We start from the raw sequence: 24,476 nt of genomic DNA, 5'->3' as shown, positions 1-24,476 counted from the left end.
CTGTTCAATAGTCACAGCTGTATTTTTCTCATTTCAGATAAAAAGACATGAGCATAAACACACGCGAGCATGTGTTTGGTACAGTTACCCCAAGTAAGGATGCTCTGTTCTTAGCTTTTGTGTAAAACACTTTGCTGATAGCATCTAGAAATTTAGGAGAAAGAAAACATAAATTCTTAGAAGTATTCAAGCAAAGCCCCCAAATAATTAGCAGTGTAATCTACTCAAAAGCAGAAATATTCCCCTCTTTTTTAGTATAATACGCATCCATAGCCAAGACAGTCAGTGTTGCTACAAATACTTATTATACACTTATCCTATGTGGTGTATTATTTTGGATGATAGGAATACAGTGGTGAATGTAACAAAGTCCCTGCCCCCCCCCCCCACAGAACTTAAGGTTCTAGAAGAAGATTTTTGGAATGATTTTATACATATATATGTCTGTGTCTATTCTTTCTTCTCTTTTTACATTTTTTCTTTAGCTTCTTTAGAGTAATAATGTCCAATATCAGCCTAAAGAGCTAACCACTACTTGAAAGCCACTGATAAATTCACTGATATTTACATAAAAATATCTGTCCACTCCATCATATGGAACTTTAAAGATTCCACATTTGTTTAAAATACAATTAGATAGTGACTGTGTTTTATGCTGTAACACTGCAAGACTAAAAAAATCAGTGTAGAATGTGATTCCATCATTAAGATCAAACAGGATGAATCCTTATTTAGAAAAAGAAAACACTTTAAATATAGACAATTTTGTCAATTATACCTTAATAAAGCTGGAAAAATTGTAAAATTAGATTATCAGATAATAAAGATGATTTCTATTTGCACTTTGATATTCTAAGGTAATTTTTCTGCCAATATGGCTGAGAGAAACATGAAATAAACCATTATTAGAAGCTTTGCTAAACCACATACACAGGCAGAATTATTTAACACAAAATCAGCCTACCTGCACTTATTTTTTTGTGTGTGTAAACTCTCTTCCAGAATTTTAGCATAAGTCATTAGGAGCCCTCCATGATAACTAAAGAGATGTCCTTCATAGTACCTCTCATGTACAGAAAAAGAATTCTAAAATTTCTTTTTTTTTTTTTTTTTTTTTTAAAGATTTTATTTATTTGACAGAGATAGAGACAGCCAGCGAGAGAGGGAACACAAGCAGGGGGAGTGGGAGAGGAAGAAGCAGGCTCATAGCAGAGGAGCCTGATGTGGGGCTCGATCCCAGAACCCCGAGATCACGCCCTGAGCCGAAGGCAGACGCTTAATGACTGAGCCACCCAGGCGCCCCAGAATTCTAAAATTTCTATTCACTTATCATTACTCGCATATATCAAGTCTGTGTAACCATCAGATTATAGAAACACAAAGAAACTTTTAAAATACAACGTATTATAGAGAAGTACAAAAAAGGCAAAAATTGATCTTAAATCACAAAGTATTTCAGATACAAAAATACTAAAATAACCTCCTTACAATACATCCCATATATGACTGCTACATGCCTAGAAAACAGAACTCATGACCAAAAAGGTCTCTTCCAACCCTAAGGTGCCATGATTTTATAATACTCCTAAAATGTTCAAGTTTGCCTATGTAGGGGAAATGTGCCAATTTTAGTCACGATCCTCATCAATTCTCTAACTTTACAAATCTCTATAGCAATCCTTTATTCGTTTCCCAATGTCCAGTGAAAGAAGAGTGGTTACTTTGATATACATGTCAGTATAATGTTAAATGCCAAATAGTAGGGGAAAGGGGGAAGCAGCATACATTGGAGCGGAAAGGACATGGTTTTGGTATCAGACAAAACTGGATTCAACTTCTAGAGATGCCACCACTCCGTGGATGTGACATGAAGTAGGGATTTGAATTCTGATGCTCAGTTTCCTCAGCTGTGAAATGAAGTTACTAAAAGGGATAAAATAATACACATGAAGACATTTTCACAGTGCTTATCATACAGCACTTGGTTATCTCTCTTCCCGCTCTAGACAATTTTATTCTCTGTGCTACCAAAGACCTAAGAACCATGACTAAGTGAACCAGCCCCACATACTTTCAGCATCCCCTGCCCAGGTCTCTTTTTGACTAGGCTCAAAGATAAACGAAAGGTAGCTATCAAAAGTTCAGTATTAATATCTACTCCTTGAGAAACTGTGGACCACCAAAAAGAAAATAAATGACTAGAGAGAAGACAAAGTTTAAGCTTTCTAAGAACGTATGAATTTCAGAGATGGTAAGTTTGATGCTTCATGTAGTAAAATTCTAGACAAATGGCTTATAATACTTAAAAAACAAATATGTTCCACACTGCCCATCCCTTAGAAGAAATGGTAAAAATCTGGCTATGTGTATATTTGTGTAGGTACACATGCACTTACAGGGTTTTAGATCAAGAAAGCCCAAGATAAAATATATTTAATTTATTCAGCACTGACAAGAATGACTCCAGCCGATGTTGCTAATATTTATCAGGATCTTCTTATGACAGGTGATTTATATTCATTATCTCATAGAGCCCCATGAAGCAGGTACAATTATAGAAAACCAAGGGTCAAAGAGGTTAGGTAACATGCCCAGTATTACACAGATAACAAGAGACAGGAGAAACAATTAAAATCCAAATCAGTTTGACTCTGGAATGCAGGCTGAAGAACTACACTTCATTTTCTTTAGGAAACATCTCATGAAATGATTTGACGTGATTGAAAATAAGAGGTGGGGGGACAAAACTAGATATTAACACTAGATAAAATGGGAACCAGGTATTAGGTAGAGCTAGAGACAGATATACAGCCATATTCAAAATGTGCTAATTAACTAAAGCAAAATCCACTGGAAGGAGCCTTTTGCTAAGTTCTGTTCTTGGTTACGGCTGACTTGAAAGACAACAGAGAGGGTAAGCTTTTCAAATCTATAACAGGATTCAAAAAGATCACATAAAACTAGAAGGAAGGGCTACTAAGTGAGATTAAATTTTATAGGGATGACTGTAAAACCCTGCAATAAGGTTCAAGAAATTGATTTTCCAAGTTCAGAATAGAAAAGGTCTGGTTGAAAAATAGTTCAAAAACAACAGGCTTGAAAAAGTTCATTACAAAGTGAGGGTAACACTGCTGTTCAAACAGGTAAGCCTATCTGAGATGGCACTAATGGAAGCACACTGTCTAGACACAGCAACTGCGAGTCTCATTGTACTATGCAAGCTCAGACTAAGCCAGAGAATACTATGTTTACGTCAATTACCCAATTTTGTGTCTTCCTTTTTAATAGTGGCCTGACATCATAGTCCAAAGAGCTCCATCTCACCTATAATTAAGAAGCCTCTACCTTCCTATCTACAGAGAGAACATTAAGAGGTCAGAAGTCCATCGTGATAGGGATTTGAAAAGTGCCAAAGCCCAAGCATGTTGCTGTAGTGGACCAACCAAGATGATGGGACATTTGAAAACCAAAGTAAATGGAGAAGTAGCCTTCCATCTCCATGCCCTCTCTATCCCATAACCATTTAATTTTCTTCGTGGCATTTATTAAAATTCAGAATTATCTTATTTTTTACTTGTCACTGTCTAAATTTGAAATACTTTTTGTTTACATCTATTTTGACATAAGCCTTATGAGAAAATAGAGCTAACCATTCATATTTACCACCATATTCTAAGTATTTCAAATAGTGATTTGTACCTAAGAGGTGCTCAATAAATATTTACTGAATGAACCAAATGAGCAAAATGTGGGGAAATAAAGATGCTTAATCTGGGAAAAGAAGGAAGATATAAAAGCAATTTTCAAATATCAGAAGAGTCGTGTCAAAAAGGAAGACAATTTATTTCTGTTTTTCTCCTGAGAGATGACATAGGATCAAAATGGCGGACATTTCAACAAAGAAGAATTGGATTCACAGTTAGGAAGAATCTTCTAAGTCACAGAGCTGTGTAACCACTGAAGAGGCCACCTTACTAGTTATGAAAGGATTCTTAAGGGTAAAGGCTGTGTCCATAAATTATCAGCTAACCTAAAACCCTATGACTCAAAGTACATTAGGAATATAATAAAACTACAGGTGCCTAGCTGGCTCAGCTGGAAGAGCAAGCAACTCTTGATCTCAGGGTCATGAGTTCGAGCCCCATGCTGGGTGTAGAGATTATTTAAATAAATAAATATTTTTTTAAAAGAATATGATAAAACTATACATGAAGACTGAAACAAGTGATCAAAGTGTTACTCAGAAAAGGTATCTTAAAAGGCAACAGAGAGAATCAGTACCAAAAAAAAAAGAATCAGTACAAACTGGATTTTGAATGAAATGAGAAGAGAAGGAGAAGAAAAAAGGTCCTGGTAGTCTTTTTCAATGAGCATTTATTAAATTAAAATTTAAAAATATAACTTAAAAAAAATTTCTAAAAATGAACATTAGTTAAATACACGGAGTGGCCAGCTGGAAATCCAGGAACATACTGGTACGAGTGAAATTAATAAGAAAACAAAACAAAAATGGTCAGTTGAAGTTGGCAATAATGAATTCCCCATGTAACTCTTTGGGTTTCAGTTTTTTTGAGAAATCCAGAATAGGAAGGCTAGATACGTTTGACTGAAGAAGGTACAAGGCCAGATTTAAAGAGCTCCATTTCAGATCATTAGTAAAAGGATGGTAGTTCAATCCCTGAGAATGGATGAGCTTTCTGTGGAAATATTCAAAGAGAACAATAAATTAGGGATGGGGAGAGCATCAAAAAATTGTATGTCTCTAAGGATCATTTTTAAATGTCATCCAATCATTCATTTGTCCTTGGGCAGAACTGCACTTAAATAAAAACTGCAAAGGTCATTATCTTTCATCTTCTTAAAAATCTCCACTGAAAGGCATTCTTAAAAATCCCCTGAAAAATATATTCCAAATGTTAAAGATATATGTATTAAAATTTTTCTATATTTTATATGTAGTTTCGGAATGCAAATGATCAAATTTCTTATAGCACATGGTATCAAATAATCAAATATTAAATTATATTTGATTTGCTAAATGGATAAGCAGAAGGACTTACACAGTTCTTTCTTGGCCTTTTAAGAATGTATAATTCAATATATAGTATAAGCTTAGAAAAAAAACATTTTTTAGACAAGTCCAAAATTATCTATTTGTATCACATCAAATCAAGTACTTCTCACACAGTGAAAAAAGGTTTCTGCCCTGATGTTCTAAAATAAACAGTTATCTTTTTGCATCAACTTAAATAGGATATCATAAGTCATGAAATTTAAATTATGAAGATTTAGTTGTTTCTTTTCCAAATTGTGATTTGTTGTTGTTATTACTAATTCTCTTCTCAACCTTACACAATCATAAACAACGTTAAAATGAATATAAAAATTAGAGTAAAATTGGGTTCTATAAGTTGTATAGCACCTTTATAATTTAGCCATTTGGAAGTCTGGAATCTACAAAATTCGTAAATATTTCACAATTAGTAATCAAGAGGAAAAAGAAGAGACAAATGTTAAATATTCTTATATAACTGAAACTGTTGTTTAGAAGAAATCATCATAAGTGGTAAAGTATTTCAGATGAAAGGTCTACTGCTGTAAAAATAACAAGTCTAACCTCATCAGAAAGTTCTATGTTCAAAGTTAGTTCTATGAGTATGAAAAGCACTGAATAACTCCCTCTGGTATATACTCTAAGAAACTGTATTCCACCAAGATCCTAAAAAACTTACACTATACATATATTCTAGCAAATGTCAACATAACACAATGTATAGAAAAGTTAATATAGCAGGCCTGATACTGCTTATCCACGGAACTGCCCTGGCCCTTGGTTGGCTTCTGGGAATGTGGCTGATAAATAGTTTCCCACCATGATATAAAATTTTCCCTAAATGACCACGCCTGGACTGTTTGTGCAAAGAATATGTTTTATGCTAAATATCTGCCTTCTTTCTGGAAGTCTGAAATTTTGGTTGGCACAAGGCCGAGGGTGCCTACATGACCAGTCTCCAATAAAATCCTAGAGCACTGAATCTCTAATGAGCTTCACTGATGTGCAATAATTTGTACATGTTGTCACAACTCACTGGAGGAATGAAGTATGTGCCATGACTCCACTGGGAGAAAACTCGCAAATGCTTCTGTCTGTTCCCCTCTGTTAGTTTTACTTTGTATCCTTTTGCTGTAATAAAACTTATGAGTCCTTCTGACAAATCACCAAACCTGGGAGTAGTTTTGGGGACCCATGACCAATATAGTTTGAGAGTGTTTGATTTTTAAACATTAATTATCTGGAGTTACACATTAAAAATGTTCATCACATTTGCAGATGGCAAAAGTTTAATGAATATATTGGAAGATACAATGAAGCTTTTAAAGAGTCTGGAACAACTGAGCCAACTCTTAACAAGATAAAATTTAAAGGAGATAAAGATAAAATTGTGCTTAAAAAACCCCACAAACTAGTGTACATGTAGGAAGAAGGAACATATAATTAAGCAGGTGCGAAAAAGACTTAAGGTTTTATTAAAAATAAACTCAATATGTTAAGTGATGAAATATAACTACCAAAGGTACCTAATTTGTTTCTGTGCTGAATAAATAGCAGTATGTTATATAAATGAAAGAAGAATGATAACCCCATTCTCTTTTGCTAACGGTCATATCACATACAGAACATTATATTCAGCTCTGAGCACCATTTAGAGAAGGATATATGAGAACACATTCAGGGAAAAGCTGGTGATGAGCTTCAAAACAGTATTTTACGGGTAGCAAATGGTACAAGAGTAAGAGAAGACTTTTCTAAGAAACAACGGTTCTACTAATAGATACAGAAGGTTCTCGAGGAAACTAGAAAATTTAAATCTTTCTTTTTTTAAAAAAGATTTTTATTTATTTATTTGAAAGAGAGTGTGTGTGCATGTGCACGAGTACAAGTGGGGGGGGAGGGGCAAAGGGAGAGGTAGAAGCAGACTCCCCACTGAGCAGGGAGCCCAACCCGGGCTTGATCCCAGGTCTCCAGGACTATGACCCAAGCCGAAGGCAGACACTTAACTGACTGAGCCACCAAGGTGCCTCTAATTCTTTCTATATAATCATGATGGGAAGAAATCAGAGAGACATTCATTTCAGCTGAATATAAATAAAAGTTACCCCAAATCCAAAGCTACCTCAAAATGCATTTGCCCTCTTTAAAAACACATATTCAAGGCCTGTAAGTCTACTGAATGCAGACTGTGGAAGGAAAAATTAAATTAGAGTGGATACCTATATTAAATGATACCTGTATTAAATAATCTTTCAACTCTTATACTCTTTTCCATAGCTTCCCCATTTACACTCTCATAGAAAGGCAGAGAGGAAAAAGATTTTGAAGTAATCTTCAGTCCAACCACACAACTGAGTTGGGCGGGAAAAGAGGAGACATCCAAAAATACAGTTAATCTGGACAATTTCATTCAATTCCACTAAAAAAATACATGACTTACTATATAGAGAGCACTTTACACTCAGCTCAACAAATAAATAATCACTATATATAAAACACTCTGAGGAAACAGATGTAAAAGACACAATGAGGAGGAAAGACTTACAAGCATCCCCTGCTCTCAGACATCCACACCAAGTATGACTTCTCTGAAGTGGTAAAGCCACTCAATTGCTTACCACAGCTGAGATCATTACTGTGGGAACTACACCCATGGTTTTGTAGGGATATCCTCAGTATCAAAACTAGGCCTGGGGTTCTCAGCCCTTAATAGCTGAAGTCTTGATGTCCACATACATTCATTCCAACGGTGCAGGGTTCGAAAGTCTCCACTTATAAAAAGATCCTCCCCTACAGTGAAAGGCCAGTAGGGTTATTACTGATAGAGGATGAAGAGTACAATGGAAAAAATGTTCTGAATCTTTCTCAAATTCCACTATATATGTGGTCACGTAGCACCCACAATATACAAAGAAACAGGCAATGCTGAAAATAGCACCAACAATGGGAGAACAGCATTCACAGAATTCAGGGTTTTGTCTTAACAAAGCAGAAGCACAAAGTAAATGGTAAGCTAAGAAAAGTGAGAAGAGGATCTGCACTCAAAGAATCTGAAATGAAGAATTTGGGCACTTTGGTTTAAATGTGGCTGAGCAGACCCAACCTAGTTACTTTTTTTTTTTTAGGCGGAGAAGAAAAATACCATAAAAAAACCACATTAACAAAGCAACGTCTAATAGGGGCTAGGAGGCAATAAGGTGAAAAATTAATGACCTTAGTTTACTTGTTAATGTAGAACTGCTGCTGGCAAGTTTGTAGTGAAACAACCGAGTTTGAGAGTTATTGGTGTGAAGAAAAACTGGCTCACTCCCTTTGAAAAGCAACAGGCAATATATGCAAATCATCGTAAAATATCTTCACACAGTTTGACTCAGTATTTCTCTTTCTTACAAACTGTAGGAAAATAATACTAAATACAAAGTTTCATTTATAAAGATGCTTGTAAAGAGTATGCAATAACTTGGAATAATGCTTAAGATATAAATAAATACATACATTAAAAACCCTTTACAGAGGGCTGTGCCTGGACGGCTCAGTCATTTCAGTGGCCGACTCTTGATTTCGGCTCAGGTCATGACCTCAGGGTCACGGGATCCAGCCCTGTCGGGCTCCTAGCTCAGTGGGGAGTCTGTCTGTCCCTCTCCCTCTGCTCCTCCCCTTACTCTCTCTTTTTCTCTCTAAAATAAATAAATAAGTAAAAATTTTAAAAAAACACATTGATCTTAAAAAAATCCTTTTCATAGAAAAAGTTCTAATCCATAGTGTCCTTTTATATATTCCCTATATTTCCTTAAGAAGATGAGTTTAAAAATTAAAAACAACTAGGGGCGCCTGGGTGGCGCAGTCGTTAAGCGTCTGCCTTCGGCTCAGGGCGTGATCCCGGCGTTCCGGGATCGAGTCCCACGTCGGGCTCCTCCGCGGGGAGCCTGCTTCTTCCTCTCCCACTCCTCTGCTGTGTTCCCTCTCTCGCTGGCTGTGTCTCTGTCACATAAATAAATAAAATCTTTAAAAAAAAAAATTAAAAACAACTAAAATAAACCTTGATTGAAGATGAAAAGGGGAAATCAGTTACATAAAAGGGATGAGAATTAAGAGGCAGAATTTAGAGATAAGTTTAGAGTGATTTGTTACAACTCAAGCTTTTATCGAGTTGTCTGATATTAAAAGGTGCTTATTATGGAAAGGCAAGTCGCTGAATATAGGAAGAAGTACAGACAATACCCTAAGACTCAAATTAGCTCTATAAGAATAGGACCCTGAAAAAGGCAGAAAGACCCAATGATCCTCTGGAAAGCTTTCACTTAAAATAAAACTAATGGAAACCTGACAATTTGCTGTTGTTTATTATTCAGCTTTATGTGAAATTATCCTATTCATTTAAAAAAATTATTTATTTTTAATTCCACTATAATTAACATACAGTGTTGTTAGTTTCAGGTGTACTGTATAGTAATTCAAAAATTTTAAACATTACTCAGTGCTCATCACATGCTAAGTGTGCTCTTTCTCCCCTTTGGCTGTCACCATCCCCCCCCACCCACCTCCTTTCTGGCCAAACCACCAGTTTGTTCTCTATTTTTAAGAGTCTGTTTTTTTGTCTGTCTCCTTTTTTCTTTATTCATTTGTTTGGGTTTTGGGTTTTTTTTGGTATTTTTTATTAAGTTTTTAATTTTAATTTCAGTATAGCTAACACAGAGGTTTTTTTTTTTAAGATTTATTTATTTATTAAGATTAAGAGAAAGCACATGCAAGCAGGAGAGGAAGGGCAGAGGGAGAGAGAGAAACCCAAGGCTCCGTACTGAACACGGCGCTCAATCCCACGACCCTGAGATCACAACTTGTGCCAAAAGCAAGAGTTAGAGGCTCAACCAACTGTGCTACCCAGGTGCCCCAACATACAGTCTTGTATTAGTTTTAGGTTTGCAATACAGTGATTCAACAATTCTGTTCATTACTCAGTGCTCATCATGATTAAGTGTACTCTTTAATCCCCCTCACCAATTTCCCTTGTAACCACCAGTTTATTCTCTGTAGTTAAGAGTCTGTTTCTTGGTTTGTCTCTGTTTCCTCTTTGCTCATTTGTTTTTTTCTTAAATTCCACATGACTGAAATCATATGGTATCTGTCTTTCTCTGATTTATGTCACTTAGCATTACACCCTCTAGATCCTTCCATGTTATTGCCAATGGCAAGATTTCATTCTCTTTTATGGCTGAATAATATTCATTTTTTTACAGAAAAAATATGACAAATAAGTTATTGAGGGTTCAGCTAGACCATATAGGTTCAAATAATGGCTCTCCTACACCCCAGTGACTTGGAACAGTACCTAATGCATAAAAAGCATATATTAAGTGTTTGCTTTTATTCTAATGAACCAAAGTGTACCTTCAATATAAATGTCAAGATCATTCATTCATTTTCTAGCCCATCTGACTAAACTTGAGAAAAACCAAAACTCTGATAGATTAGTTTAAAATACCATTAGTTGGATCTAGCATTTTATCCACATGTTAGAAATTTTCCTGATGTCTGGATGAATCAGGTTGAAACTAGCAATCATCCTTATGAGATCCTTAGCAATTATAAAAGTACAACATGCTATTACTACGCGCATACCATATAAAAAGTATTTATAACATCTTAAACCAGAGGTCAGGAAATTTTTTTCTGAAAGGGTCAAATAGTAAATATTTTAGGTTTTGTAAGACATAAAATCTCTGTCACAAAAACTTAACCTTGCCATTGTGGTACAAAAGCAGTCACAGGCAACATATAAATGAATGGGCACAGCTACGTTTCAATAAAACTTTATTAACAATAGTAGGCAGTGGGCTTTAATTTGTCAACTTCTATCTTATACTATAGTTATCTAAATGTAGTCCATATATCTCCTAATAGTCTATATGCTCTTGGAGAACTGAAAATCTGTTTTACTTATAAATCTCATTATCTTGCATAGAATTTAGTATAGTCCCTCACAGATAGTAACAACCTAATAAATAAAGAACAAATAAGTATCAGGTCCACATCATATGATTAGCTTGATTGATAGACAAGTTAAAACCCATCTGTCATAAAGACAGCCATTTTAAAGAGAGATCCACCTATAATTAGGTGACAAATATTAGAAAAAACAAATCTAAGAAGTAGTGGTCTAGGGTGATGCTTGAGTTGATAGAATGTGTCCCGTGTGCAATCCCTCAAGCTGTATCTACCCATGTTAATGTTTTTGTCCTAGTCTCAAAGCTTATAGTTTCCACCTAAACTAATTACTCTAATCAGATTTAACCCATATAAAAGAACATTTTCTTTGTAATATACTGCATCTCCAAGTTTCCCCACAATGTTTTTGTATTGTGTTGAATATTGAACACTGCCCTTCCTTTTACTTTAAAATCCTCTCAGATACCCCAAGGTATCCTCTGAGACTTCAGAATCTAAACATATTTAGGTCAGTTCATCTTTTTAAATGCACCAGTCCCTCTAATTCCTCAAACTATTGTACTGTTCCTAAGACTTTTCTGCAAACTGTCCCTCAAATCCAGGAAATTAGATGATCTGCCCTCTTGCCTGTTTCCCACAATTCAGTAAGTTATTCTTTCGACCTAAAAGCATCCAGGAGTATTACAAACCACAATTTATACTCTGCACATAAAACACGATTGGACAATAAATATTTACTGTCCTAATTTGTCAATATAGAATGCAAATTAAGATTTCAGTAATTTGTATTATGCAATGGCTCACCTTGTAAGCCATTTTAATTAGTACTATAAATCAAGTAGTCACAATCACAGAAATTTTTAATTTGTAAGAAAATAAACTTTCCAAATAACTCAGTTGAATTTAATTACTTCAATTGCTGCATATACTAGAAACTAAGGAAATGTTTCATCTAAGGACATTTATAAGACAATCCTGTGTTAGCCTAAATTGAGTTCCTTTAATTTTTCTGTAACCATATTATTTCACTGAAATAAAACTGAATCATATAGAAGGGTTTTATTTAAAATGTCACTGATTCATGGGATGCCTGGGTGGGTCAGTTAAGCATCCAACTCTTGTTTTTGGCTCACGCTGTGATCTCAGGGTCATGGGAAGGAGCCACGCATTGGGCTCCACGCTCAGTGAAAAGTCTGGTTGAGATTCTCTCTCCCTCTCCCTCCACCCCTCCCACTTGCTCTCTCTCTCAAATAAATAAATCTTTAAAAATAAAATAAAACATCACTGATTCAGACTGATCTCTGATTTCCTGAGTATTATTTTATATACTAAACACAAAACATATATAAAGCACTACAGCCAGAAATATCAAAACCTTTTCCATCATAATGCTTCAGAAAATCCCATCCTACGATGACTTCAACCATACCGCAAATACGTTACAAAGAACATTCAGAATATAAAGTGCATAGCTATGACATGCTTACTTTTCAAAGGTAGCTTTACACAAAGACATGTGATTTTGACAGTTCTTCATCATTGCAGTGTTTTAAATACACAGCTAATACTATTCAATTCAGCCTATATATCTCTTAATATATTTAGCAGATGACTGTTGTGTTTTTAAAAGATGTAAATTTTCATTACCCTCTATGGACTAGAGATTGTTTTAAGAAATATCAAAACAATGAGAAGTGCTAATACATCTTATTAACATTTTCCATGATCTCAAAATCTCATCCATAACATACAGTTGAGGTAATCGTTCCTACTTCATAAGTTAAAATTTCACATAGAATTTTTCCTGTATCAACTAAATAAATCTTCATTTTCTACTCTAGGAAGAAGGGTCAGGTCATTCGACCACCAGCCATCCATAAATACGTTATTCAAGAGCCTTATCACAGACAAAACTATTGCTACACAAGACATTTGCTCAATAGTATCTCTGTCTAGCTATATGATCTTGTTAGGGTCACTTACAAATCTTATCTCAGATTTCTATATGTGAAATGGGACAGTGCTTACTCATAGAAGCTTTCAGAATACATCTAATTCGTAATGTCAAGGGCATTACGCATGTTTAAAAAGCATTTTAAGTTTTTTTCAAATTTTAACTTGAAGTCTTTTCTAATAATTTCTTAATCCTCAGACTTGATAGGAGAGGCACATACTTGTCTCCATTTTCCTCGTGATACACTGAATCATTTGACTATATCCCATAGTAATATTCCAAACTGAGACATCACAGTAATCTTGCTCAAGAACGTCACTTCAAATCCTAATATGTTTTCTATAGAAGATATGTACCTTTAATTATTGCAAAAGTAACTAAACACACTACAATGACTGCACATCGAAAATGCCAGGATTTTTTCCCCTAAGTTTGTAATGTGGTAAAAGCATTAAAACAACCCCCTGCCCGTTCCCCCCCCACCCCCAACACACACACACACACACACACACACACACACACACACACACACATCTTGATTTATCCCTATGCTACCAACGGATGTCCTGGACTTCAAAATTTATAAAAGTAAATCCCAATATAGTCCTCTAATAAATTCCAAGTCTGTTCAATTTTAAGAGTTAAATCACATTTAGAAAAAGGGCTGATACATGAAATTGATGACTGAAATAACAGAAGCTATCACAAGACCCTTTTAGTAACATGACATCGTAAATACAAATCTTCAAAATGCACTTTTCCAGATTTCTTTCCAAATAAAAATACCTAGAAATCCAGTCAAGTTTTAAGATCTTGGAGATGTCATACATTTTTTTTTAAATTGCCTTGGGGCAAGAGAAGGGAGTAAGAGAAAACTAATCCTTGGGATGGCATCAAAATCTATTTGAAAAGAGAAAAAAATCAAATGTCTATCTCACTGTAATTTCTAATTTCAATACAAATTACATTTAAACCTAGGTATACATTATACAGAAATTATTTTCTTACAAACAAGAAACTATGATCTATTTTAAAATTGGTAACTTCAAACAATTCCAAAAACCAAAATTTGAATCATCCTTTCCTTGCCAAAATAATAAATATAAGATAAATATAAGAAAAATCCAAATATAATTTAACTTAAATTAGATTTAAATATATTAAAACATTAAACAAGGATTTTCAGGATTTTTTACCTCTTTTTCAGAAATTCTTTTAATCTTCCCCAAATCTATCATTCACAATATCAATTTTACCAATTCAGTATTTTTAAATATAAAATTCCTGAAAGAGTAAACAAAATAACTATGAAGAGGCTATTAGTATAAAATGTACAATCTAACACTATCTATTTTAAACTTGAAACTAGATATCTCTAAGGAACATAAGTAAAGTAAATATTTTACAGTTGTATTTTACAGAGTTTATATATGAACAACTATTTACGTCTGGTATAACCTCAGACAAGTGCACTGGTCATTTCTTGCTGCAATGCATTCGTTGCATTAGTCTGCATTGCATTCAAAGATACATTTGTATTCACTGTGTGGAAGCAAAAATAACTTAAGAATATCTAATATTGCATCAAATTTCTCAGAAAATTTTCTCTCTGAAGTAAATATTACAGAAATCAGAAAACTATATGAACTATCTTAAAGAAATGGAAAGACATTCCACGCTCATGGATTAGAAAAACAAATGTTATTAAAATGTCTACACTACCCAAAGCAATCTTTGCATTTAATGCAATCCCTATCAAAATACCAAGAGCATTTTTCACAGAACTAGAACAAACAATTCTAAAATTTGTATGGAAACACAAAAGACCCTGAATAGCCAAAGCAATCTTGAGAAAAAAAAGCAAAGCTGGAGGTATCACAATTCTGGACTTCTAGTTACATTACAAAACTGTGGTAAACAAAACAGTACAGTATGGGCACAAAAATAGACACAGATCAACATCACAGAATAGGAAACCCAGAAATGAACCCACAACTATATGGTCAATTAATCTTCAATAAAGCAGGAAAGAATATCCAATGGGAAAAAGACAGTCTCTTCAAAAAATGGTGCTGGGAAAACTGGACGGCAACTAGAAAAAGAATGAAACTGGACCACTTTCTTACACCACACACAAATGTTTATTCAAAATGGATTAAAAACCTAAATATGACACCTGAAACCATAAAAATCCTAGAAGAAAACACAGGTAGTAACGTAGTAACGTCTCTGACACTGGACGTAGCAACTTTTTTCTAGCTAGGTCCCCAAGGAAAGAGAAATAAAAGCAAAAACAAATTATTGGAACTACATCAAAATGGAAACAATCAACAAAACTAAAAGACACAGCAAAGGAAACAATGAACAAAACTAAAAGACAACCTGGAAAGGAAGAAGGTATTTGCAAATGACATCTGATAAAGGGTTGGTATCCAAAATATATAAAGAATTAATACAACACCCAAAAAACAAATAATCCAGTTGAAAACGGGCAGATAACATGAACAGATATTTCTCCGAAGAAGACATCCAGATGGCCAACAGACACTTGAGAAGATGTTCATCATCGCTTACCATCAGGGGAATACTACAATGAGCTATCACCTCACACCTGTCAGAAAGGCTAAAATCAAGAACACAAAAAACAACAGACATTGGTGAGGATGCGGAGAAAAAGAAACCTTGCACTGTTGGTGAGAATGCAAAATGGTACAGTCACTGTGGAAAACAGTATGGAGGTTCCTCAAAAAGTTAAAAATAGAACTACCTTATGATCCAGCAATTGCACTACTGGGTATTTACCCAAAGAATGCAAAAACACTAATTCAAGAGGATACATGCACCCCTATGTTTATAGCAGCATTATTTACAATAGCCAAGATATGGAAGCAGCACCATTGTCTACTGATCAATCAATGGATAAAGAAGATAAATATTATTCAGCCATAAAAAAAGAATGAAATCTTGTCATTTGCAACATGACTGAAGCTAGAGTGTAACACTAAGCAAAATAAGTAAGAGAAAGACAAATACCATATAATCTCACTCATACATAGACTTTAAGAAACAAAACAAATGAGCAAAGGGGGAAAATGAGAGAGACAAATCAAGAAATAGACTCTTAATTATAGAGAACTGATGGTTACAGAGAAGAGGGGGGAGGGGACTGGGTTAAGTACATGATGGGGATTAAGGAGTATACCTGCGATGAGCACTGGATGATGTATGGAACTGTTGAATCACTATACTGTACACCTGAAACTAATATAATACTATACGTGAACAAGCTGGAATTAAAAACTTAAAAAAAAAAAGGAAACTATATAGACTATCTTCAAAAGAAAATAATATTGAGACATAATTGGAGAATGTTACTTGTAGAATCAACAAAAACTGTTTCATGAAATGTCAAAATATTTTTTTTAATTTATTTATTTATTTGAGAGAGAGAGAGAGTACACACAGAGTAGGAGAAGGGACAGAGGAAGAGGAAGACTCTCAAGCAGACTCCATGCTGAGTGTGGAGCCTGACATGGGGCTCAATCTCATAACCTGAGCTAAAATCAAGAGTCTGATGTTTAACCCTAGTGCACCTCAAAATATTTTTAAAATAGCATTCTTTTTTTCCAACATTCTTCTTAAAGATTTTTATTTATTCATTTGAGAGAGAGAGCACGAGAGAGAGAGCACACAAGCAGTGGGAGGGGCAGAGGGAGAGGGAGAAGCAGACTCCCTGCTAAGCAGGGAGTCCAACATGGGGCTCAATCCCAGGACCCCTGGATCATGACCTGAGCCAGAGGCAGACACTTAACCAACTGAGCCACCCAGGTGCCCCTCAGTGTTCTTTTTAATAAAACAATTTTTTTCTGATTATAAAAGTACGTGTTCATTCTAAAAAAAAATTAAACAGAACATGAATAAAGAAGACTCAATCACATCACTTTTAATATTGTAAAATACAACCATTTATACTATTAAGCAAGGTTATGAATATTTTAAATTATAGAGCAAAACTAACACTGGATAAAATTCATTTACAAGAAACACTGGAAAGGGAATCTGTTTGTTTTTTTTTCTTTTCTAGTCATTTCGTTTTCCTCAAAGTCTATATATTTTGTTGTAGAGTATGCCACTTTCTACCTATTCTTCTTAATCCAAAAAGTTTTGTTCAGGGAGAAGAGCAACTGTTGGAGTCTACACATCTGAATATCACATCACCTCAGTAACACAAACTCCTATGCGTTGTGATGGACCAACCTGAACACGTTATACTAGCAAATTCCCCACATCTTAACCTCCTTTATTTACCACACACTTATATCTTTTTCATATCTAATGATTAGCTTCCGGGGTGGAGAGAGACAGAGAAAAGTCCTTTAAAGCAACAACTTCATTTATTTCTAAACTCATAAATCAGTGCTATATGTACAAGGAACCTGTTGGTTAATCTTTGTTTCTTCCAGGTAACATGTATGTAACAAAATACTTTAAATTCCATTTCAGAAAGTGAAGAAAACTAAAATGTAAAGACAAATGGCAAAACATTCCTGAACAATCCGTCTCTACTACTGCCAACCTGACAAAAGAAAAATGTTTAAGCATAGGCATCAGGTAAGGAGGTAAGTCAGTCTCAGAATCATCCCAACAACTGCTTGCTAGTTTATCCTTAATCTCAAATGTCTTCATGAATAATATTCCTGGAAAATGAGCTTTCAGAAATTATGGAAGTTTTCTATATTTAAAAACATCTGAATTTAAGCCAAAATCTAAGTTTAAACAGATATGAAAAAAAAATGCCATTTTAGGAAACTCTTAAATTCAATGGATTAATTCTGTTATAAAATGTAACTTTCTTAAACTGGAATTAGTGATCTTTAAACTGTGATGGCAACAAATATGGCAGCCACAATGAAACCAGAGCTACCACATTCTGAATGTTTTCTATGTGCCAGCAGCCATGCTGAGCACACAGACGACATTATCTTGTTTAGTCCTCAAATCCAGCCTATTAAGAGGGTACAAGTCTCTGGGTTTTACTGATGAGCAAACTGAGGACTTGAGACCTTACCTAGGGCCAAACAGCTTTTGCAGGCCAGGATTTCAGTCCAGGTTTCATACACTGGTGGGTTATAAAGACTTCCAACACTACGTAACTTTAGAAACGGCTCTCAGAAAATAGAACCTCCAGTAATAGACTACAGCATTACTGTTTGGCTGTCACTTATAACCAAATTGGATAATTACCACCGAATACGATATAATGATGAGAATAATGGTTATGCTTTCTATTCTTAAAACACATTAATCTAAAAACGACAGAGTAGTTTCAAAATAAGTATTATCTGATTATAAAAACACACATTAAAATATGTCAAAAGGAAGTTAAGTGACTTGCCTTCAAGTTGCATGTGAAACATTATAAAAAATGAAAAACCTAAACCTAGAACTTGCCTTATAGAGGCTCACCTTACAGCCTACAGGGAAGCTTTCCTTCTCTACTCTCCTTCATCAAAAACATTTTTTTCTATAGGAATTTTACAGAGATCTGAAGAAACTATTCAACAAAAACTTAACAATAGTGAATAAAGGCAATGTCAAGGAAATGCTATGTCCTAGGGTTTCAGTTTGATTATAGACGAAACTGGCAAGTTTGTGCTTACCAGATAGGTGTTTTAATAAAAAAAAAATTTGTAAGATCAAGGAAAAAGATATCACAAGACATGGAAAGGACTAAAGCAAAAGATTTAGGCGAGGAAAAAGAAATAAAACTCAGAGAAATTTTGTAAGGACAAGGTACAGACAGAGGTACAAAGGTGTGAAGGCTTTTGAGGAAAAAAAAAGAAACAAAGAAAGAAAGAAAGAAAAGGAGTAGAGCAGAATGGGTCAATGCATAGGCTTTGGCTCCAACCCAGCTGAGTGTGAGTGAACCTTTGTTACTGACCAACCCACTGACCTGGCATTAATCACCCTTCTTTAGTTTGCTCATCTCTAGGATAGAATAATAACAGTACCTATCTGAAAGGGGTGTAGTTGAAGATTAAATGTTATAATATCTGTAAAACTTAACACAGTGTTAAAACTTGACATATAATCGTTATTAATGATCATGAGGAAAAGCCAGAAGAGGAAAATACAATAAACATAGCCTCAGGTTTCCTCTACAGAGATCTACTGAGTCCTTTCTAACTATATTTACACACCAAACTAAAATCTGATTCTCAAATAATGCATATCATGTCGAAGATTCTATTTGTAACAGCTGAAAAGTTAGTAGTATTATGCTTTCTTGAATTTTGTTTTCCTTGAACTGGTCTGAACTTAAAAGGCTCATTTCAACTTATCCAAAATGTCACTGGCAAACAGAGACAAGAATATACATAACCCAAACAACAGGAATGTGAAACAATTAAATGCTGATTCCCAAACAAGCAAACTCTTGTTTCTGGGTATTTATTAAACTGAAACAAAGTCTGATTTTGATATATAGAATACTATTTTATTCTTTATTTTAAACCTTTCTTACATGTTTAAAAATATACATGGGTTCAGAACAACCTCAATAAAATGATGACATTTTCTATTAAAGGACCTCTGAAGTCAAACCACTAGTGTGCAAACACAGTTGGCTTTCAATTTGAAGTCATAGGCACATTTCATTAAATGCATTTCATAAAACAAAGAAATCAAAATGCTGAGAAGAAAAATACTCAGTAGTCTGATATAAACTTTAAAATATCTGTCAGGCAGGAAACTTATAGTAAAAAAGTAAGATTTAGATGTTTTACCACTCACACCTGCTTCGTTAATTCCCCAAATGCCATTTTGCTACATCTAAACCCCTGACAATTTATTATACAATTCCATGTAGCACACTAAAAAATAAGTTAATTTATCTTTGCGTATGAAAACAGATCATTACAAAAGAAAATACTGACAGCTCTTACCTGTATTTGATTATTAAGTATATCGTATTCTCAGCAGTACTAAGAATGCAGCTTGGTCTAATATAAATATCTAAATAACAACTACACAAAAGTATTTTTCTCTTCAAAGAAGTTTTTGTATATTTTTTCCAATGTTGATGACTTAAGCAACATTGATCTATATATTGTGCTAAGAAAACATTAGGCACAGATCACATAATATAATTTACATTTTCTTTGTTGTAAAAAATATAGTATATGCAAATGCATATCACACAAATGATTGGTGGACGCAACATTAAGCTTTGTAGACCTAATACAAAAAGGTTAATATTTACTCTTAAGGAGGAAAAGAAAAGGGGGGCACACGGAGTGTGGTCTGAAGGGCAATCAATACCTCACTTCTGGGTGAATACTCTGCATCTGCATTAGAATTATTTGTGGCTCTTCTTAAAGAAAAACAAAGCTTTATTATAGCAAAAAAAGATACCACTTTGGGCACATGAACTAAATGAAAAGGAACCAGATAAACATGTTTACAAAAGCTATTAAAAATATTTAACACAATATCTCAAACAAGCTATAGATTACTTTGTTGGAAAGAATAGATTATTTAACATTATGATTGCTTTATATAGTAGATTCTTGCATTAACTAAGACACTTTTGGATTAAGGTACCGAAGGACGCAGATCAAGAAAAATGGAGAGAAACAAAAACAGCAGGCTGTTAGCAAGGAGTTGGGGGGGGCTAAGCATAATTTCACCCAGAAGAAACAAAAATACTGTGTTTTTTGTTTTTTGTTTTGTCTGTAGCAGAAATTTTATGCTGTGGATATTATAAAAACACAAGCAAAAGGGTTATGTGATAGGTAATAAAAGACAGTGCTTACTAGGCATCCTTCATGGAGAAACCACTTATGGATTGCAGATCAGCATGTTTAAAAGTATACTTTGAGGCAAAAAACTGTACTTTGCCACATATATAATATGTAGCATTTTCCTATAAAGGGCAATTTATGTAAGTAATTTCCACAAACACAAAGAGAGTGAGAGAGACAGAGACAGACAGAATGAGAGGCAAAGACAGAGGAGAGAGCTCAGAAAAGACAGAGACGCCGAGGGACTTTATTCATGTCCTGTGGAAGATCTGAGATACTTTTTTCAATACTTTTATCATCCTCAGTGCTTAATTTTGTTATTACTGTACAGTTATATTCACACACTATAATTATCTCATGAGATTACCCTCTATACATTCTTTTCTCTAGTAACCCCCCACGACCATGGGAAAAGAGGAAAAAAAAAAAAAAAGAAACCTCTAGTCCCTTCATCTCATAGTCGACTATTCAAGTAAATATTTCTTTAGTGGCAAATTTCCAGAAGAATCAAGAACACAATCCAAAACCCCTATCAGATTACATTTGATTCCTATATAGTTCTCTTCAAATGGAGCAGGAATTAGCCCGTTTCCTAGGTTTGGGGTCTCGTGCTTCCTGATCCTTCACACACATACAAGATGTGCACATTGTCTCGGACAGTCTTCGGAGGCCTAGCCGGAAAACACTGTTGGAAAGGCTATAAATTACACAGTTACAAAAACTATTACTTATAGCAAGCCAGGTTGTTAGGAAGGACAGTGCTGGATTGTCCAAGACCCGGGAGCTTTCTAGAAGAAAGTAAATTATGTAAGGGAGCCACAGCATGTAAAACACACTGGTTATCCGAAACAAAACCATGGCGTAGCGACGGTCGGGGCTGTGTCCAGTCTCTCCAGAGGCATCCACCTCGTGGCTAGGAAATCGGGCCCTCCGGTCATTTATCTCTTTGGTGTGCTGCCGGCAAATTTTGAAAATGTGGAAGTAAGTGAAGCAGACAACAAAGGCGGCAGGAGCATAAAGTAAACAAACAATAAAGCCAGTAAAATAGGCACTGGTGAGCCAAGAGGTGGCACACCATTCAAAAATGTCACCGTGGTACCCTGGTTTCCCCCAGCCGAAAAAGGAAGGCAAGAAAATCAGGCAAGAGTAGATCCAGATTAAAATAATGCAAATTCTCAGGCGACAAGGGGTGACCAGTTGATTGTAGGAAAGAGGCTTGGTTATCGCAAGATAGCGATCCACACTGATGCAAGCAAGACATGCCATAGAAACACTCTTTAGAACGGAGATGATATATCCAAAAACCTGGCAAGTCAATGACTCATGGATACCTGTGGAGTAGTGAAGAAGTGAGAGAGTAGGAACCAAGCAGCTAACTCCAACGAAAAGATCAGCATATGCCATCGTCTGAATAAAGTAGCTGGTAGTATAATGGTGCAGGAGTGGAGCACAGTGAAAGACAAAGATGACCGTTAAATTCCCGGCAATGATTAGAAATGTCAGCAAGACAATAACAACGGTCTCAAAGATGCACACATCCACTGCACTGTAGTAGCCAAATCCAAGTGGGCAGGAGTGACGTTCAGACACATTCACGATGCCACTGCTCATGTTCAAGATGCTCCATTCAGTCCACCTGGACTCATTCATGGCTTGGAATTAAAGGAATGTGCAGTCTTGGCTCCAGCAAGCAGGTGCCCTGTCCAGCATGTGTTAAGCTCTGCACATTAGTGCCTGGGGATCAGCTTCGGGAGACAGTGGCAGTGCTTCTGTCACAGCTGAGCCTCCCAGAGAGTACTCAAGCCTCTTCACCAGCTCAGTGCAGCAGTGACACATCTCAATTTGGGGGGGGGGGGGAGAAAGGGAGGTAAGCTAGAAAGGAGGTGAAAAAAGGTCACTGATTAGCTTCCTCTGGTGCTCTCAAACAACTTTCTGAAGACACAGGCACTTCTAGAGAAAATGGATTTCCTATTACCTTGCACTATGAAAAATGAAATCTGTGAAAAGAAAAAAAAAATCAATTGCCAAGGGAAGAAAAGCCTTTGTGGGCTGTTTGGTCTCCTCAGAGAAGTAGTTTGTTAGGGATCAACTAGAACAAATGAGAAAAAGAAAAAGTCTTAAATTGTCTCAGGCTTCCTGCTTCATCTATCATGAGAAGTGGATTCATATTTTACAATTTAAATAATTAAGATCTAAGATCTAGTTGCAAATCTAAGAAAAACTTCATTGCAGCAAAGAGTGTCTTTGGGCTAGTTCAGGGTTTGAATGCTAGTGGATCGACTTTATAATCTATTTCTCTCTCCTTTCTCAAAAAAGCTAACTTCCCCCCACAAACACACACACAAGGTTAATTCTAAAAGACTCAGCTCTACTTGGGCACAAAGGAGCAGAACAGAGGTAAAAAACTCCAGATTGCCCTATAACTCTCATGGGAAACAAAACCTACTTCCAGTAGAGAAGATAATATACAATGGGTTAACACCTAGCAAAAGATGATAAACTTCAAAGTTTTAAGTCTGCATGCAATTTTTTAAGCATTCAAATGAAAACAGCTTTAGTCCATTACAATTACTAGTGCTACCACCAACAATTTATACTTTTTCCTTTTCAAAGGGAAAATAAATAACTGTTATTAATTCCAGCATCAATAACTGAAAGTAACTTTCAGTATCTGATATGCCACCTTCTTTATAGTGGAGCATGATCATAAAATACATAGCTCAAAGTTATTTCTCTCCTTCGCAACCACGCCTATATCTCACATATATATGTAAATATATATGAAATTTAGACAACAGAAACTTTCCTATATAGTCTGAGCTTATTTGACCAGAAATGCTGTCATTATTTATTACTTAGGTATTTCTAGTAGGCTTCGTAGTCTATATTTCTCTCTCTCTTCTATTTTCATCAGAGGATTAACACATTAGATCATTATTTCAACTACATCTTCTAAAAGTGGAAAATTACCTTGTTTGTTATATTTGCAGTTATATAGCAGCCATATGTTTAAAAAATGCCTCTTCTATTTCTGTATTCTATTTTGAGCAAGTGTTCAATTAACACAGGGGCCATTAGGTAGGTTATAAGATGGTCTTATTTTAAAATACCTCTAAAGCATCAAGATGAGTTTAAATCCTAGAGTTTGAAATACTGAAAGGCTTGCAGGACAGAATCCATCCAAAAGGCTTCCAAGGTCACTCCGATATCAGGTGAACATTTGTCAAAAATCTTTTTTAAAGTACAGGTATTTCAGAGAGTTTCTTAGTCTTTGTTGTCATACCTCTTGAAGAAATAACATGCATTAGAAATAAAAACATTTCCTTCGGGAACAAAGCAGCAGCTTAATAGAAAGCATTCTTCTGAAAGTTATTTTCTCGTGCACCACCAAGTCGTTCAGGGAAGTCTTTCTTCTCTTATAATAGCCACAGGATATTCCTCCTTGTACATTCCTAGTCTCACTTATCACAAAATAGTTCTCTCTTCTTACAGGAATAAGGCAATGCTTCTCACCTACATTCACTCTTATCAGCTGCTAGGCTGGGCTGCTTGATTCAGAAGTCCGATTTACTGTGATGCAGTTACCAGGATGCTGTCGGTGTATTCTTCACAATCTCTCAGTATCACTGCCTCCACCTGAGCCGGAGCCCTGCTCCTCCTCCTCATCCTGAGCTGATGCAGAAGAACTCACCATCAGAAAGGTGACTCGGTCCTCCTGCCC

At 35.3% G+C, this 24,476-nt stretch overlaps 2 protein-coding genes across 11 annotated transcripts in view; both read right to left on the bottom strand.

Annotated features, from left to right (window-relative positions):
* Positions 1–24,476, bottom strand: part of RABGAP1L (RAB GTPase activating protein 1 like) — a 722,910-nt gene that overhangs the window by 438,027 nt on the left and 260,407 nt on the right. The window lies entirely within an intron of this gene.
* GPR52 (G protein-coupled receptor 52) overlaps positions 10,190–24,476 on the bottom strand; it is a 39,227-nt gene continuing 24,940 nt past the window's right edge. The window contains exon 1 of the mRNA XM_048225201.2: positions 10,190–24,476. This exon is cut by the window's right edge and continues 24,940 nt beyond it. Within this exon, the coding sequence (XP_048081158.1) occupies positions 21,320–22,405 (1,086 nt within the window). The 5' untranslated portion in view covers positions 22,406–24,476 and the 3' untranslated portion in view covers positions 10,190–21,319.

The sequence above is a fragment of the Ursus arctos genome, unplaced genomic scaffold (genome assembly GCF_023065955.2).
Source record: "Ursus arctos isolate Adak ecotype North America unplaced genomic scaffold, UrsArc2.0 scaffold_2, whole genome shotgun sequence".
NCBI classification, from domain to species: domain Eukaryota; kingdom Metazoa; phylum Chordata; class Mammalia; order Carnivora; family Ursidae; genus Ursus; species Ursus arctos.
Note: the sequence above shows the minus strand (reverse complement) of the source record. Positions and strands in the feature narration are given on the sequence as shown.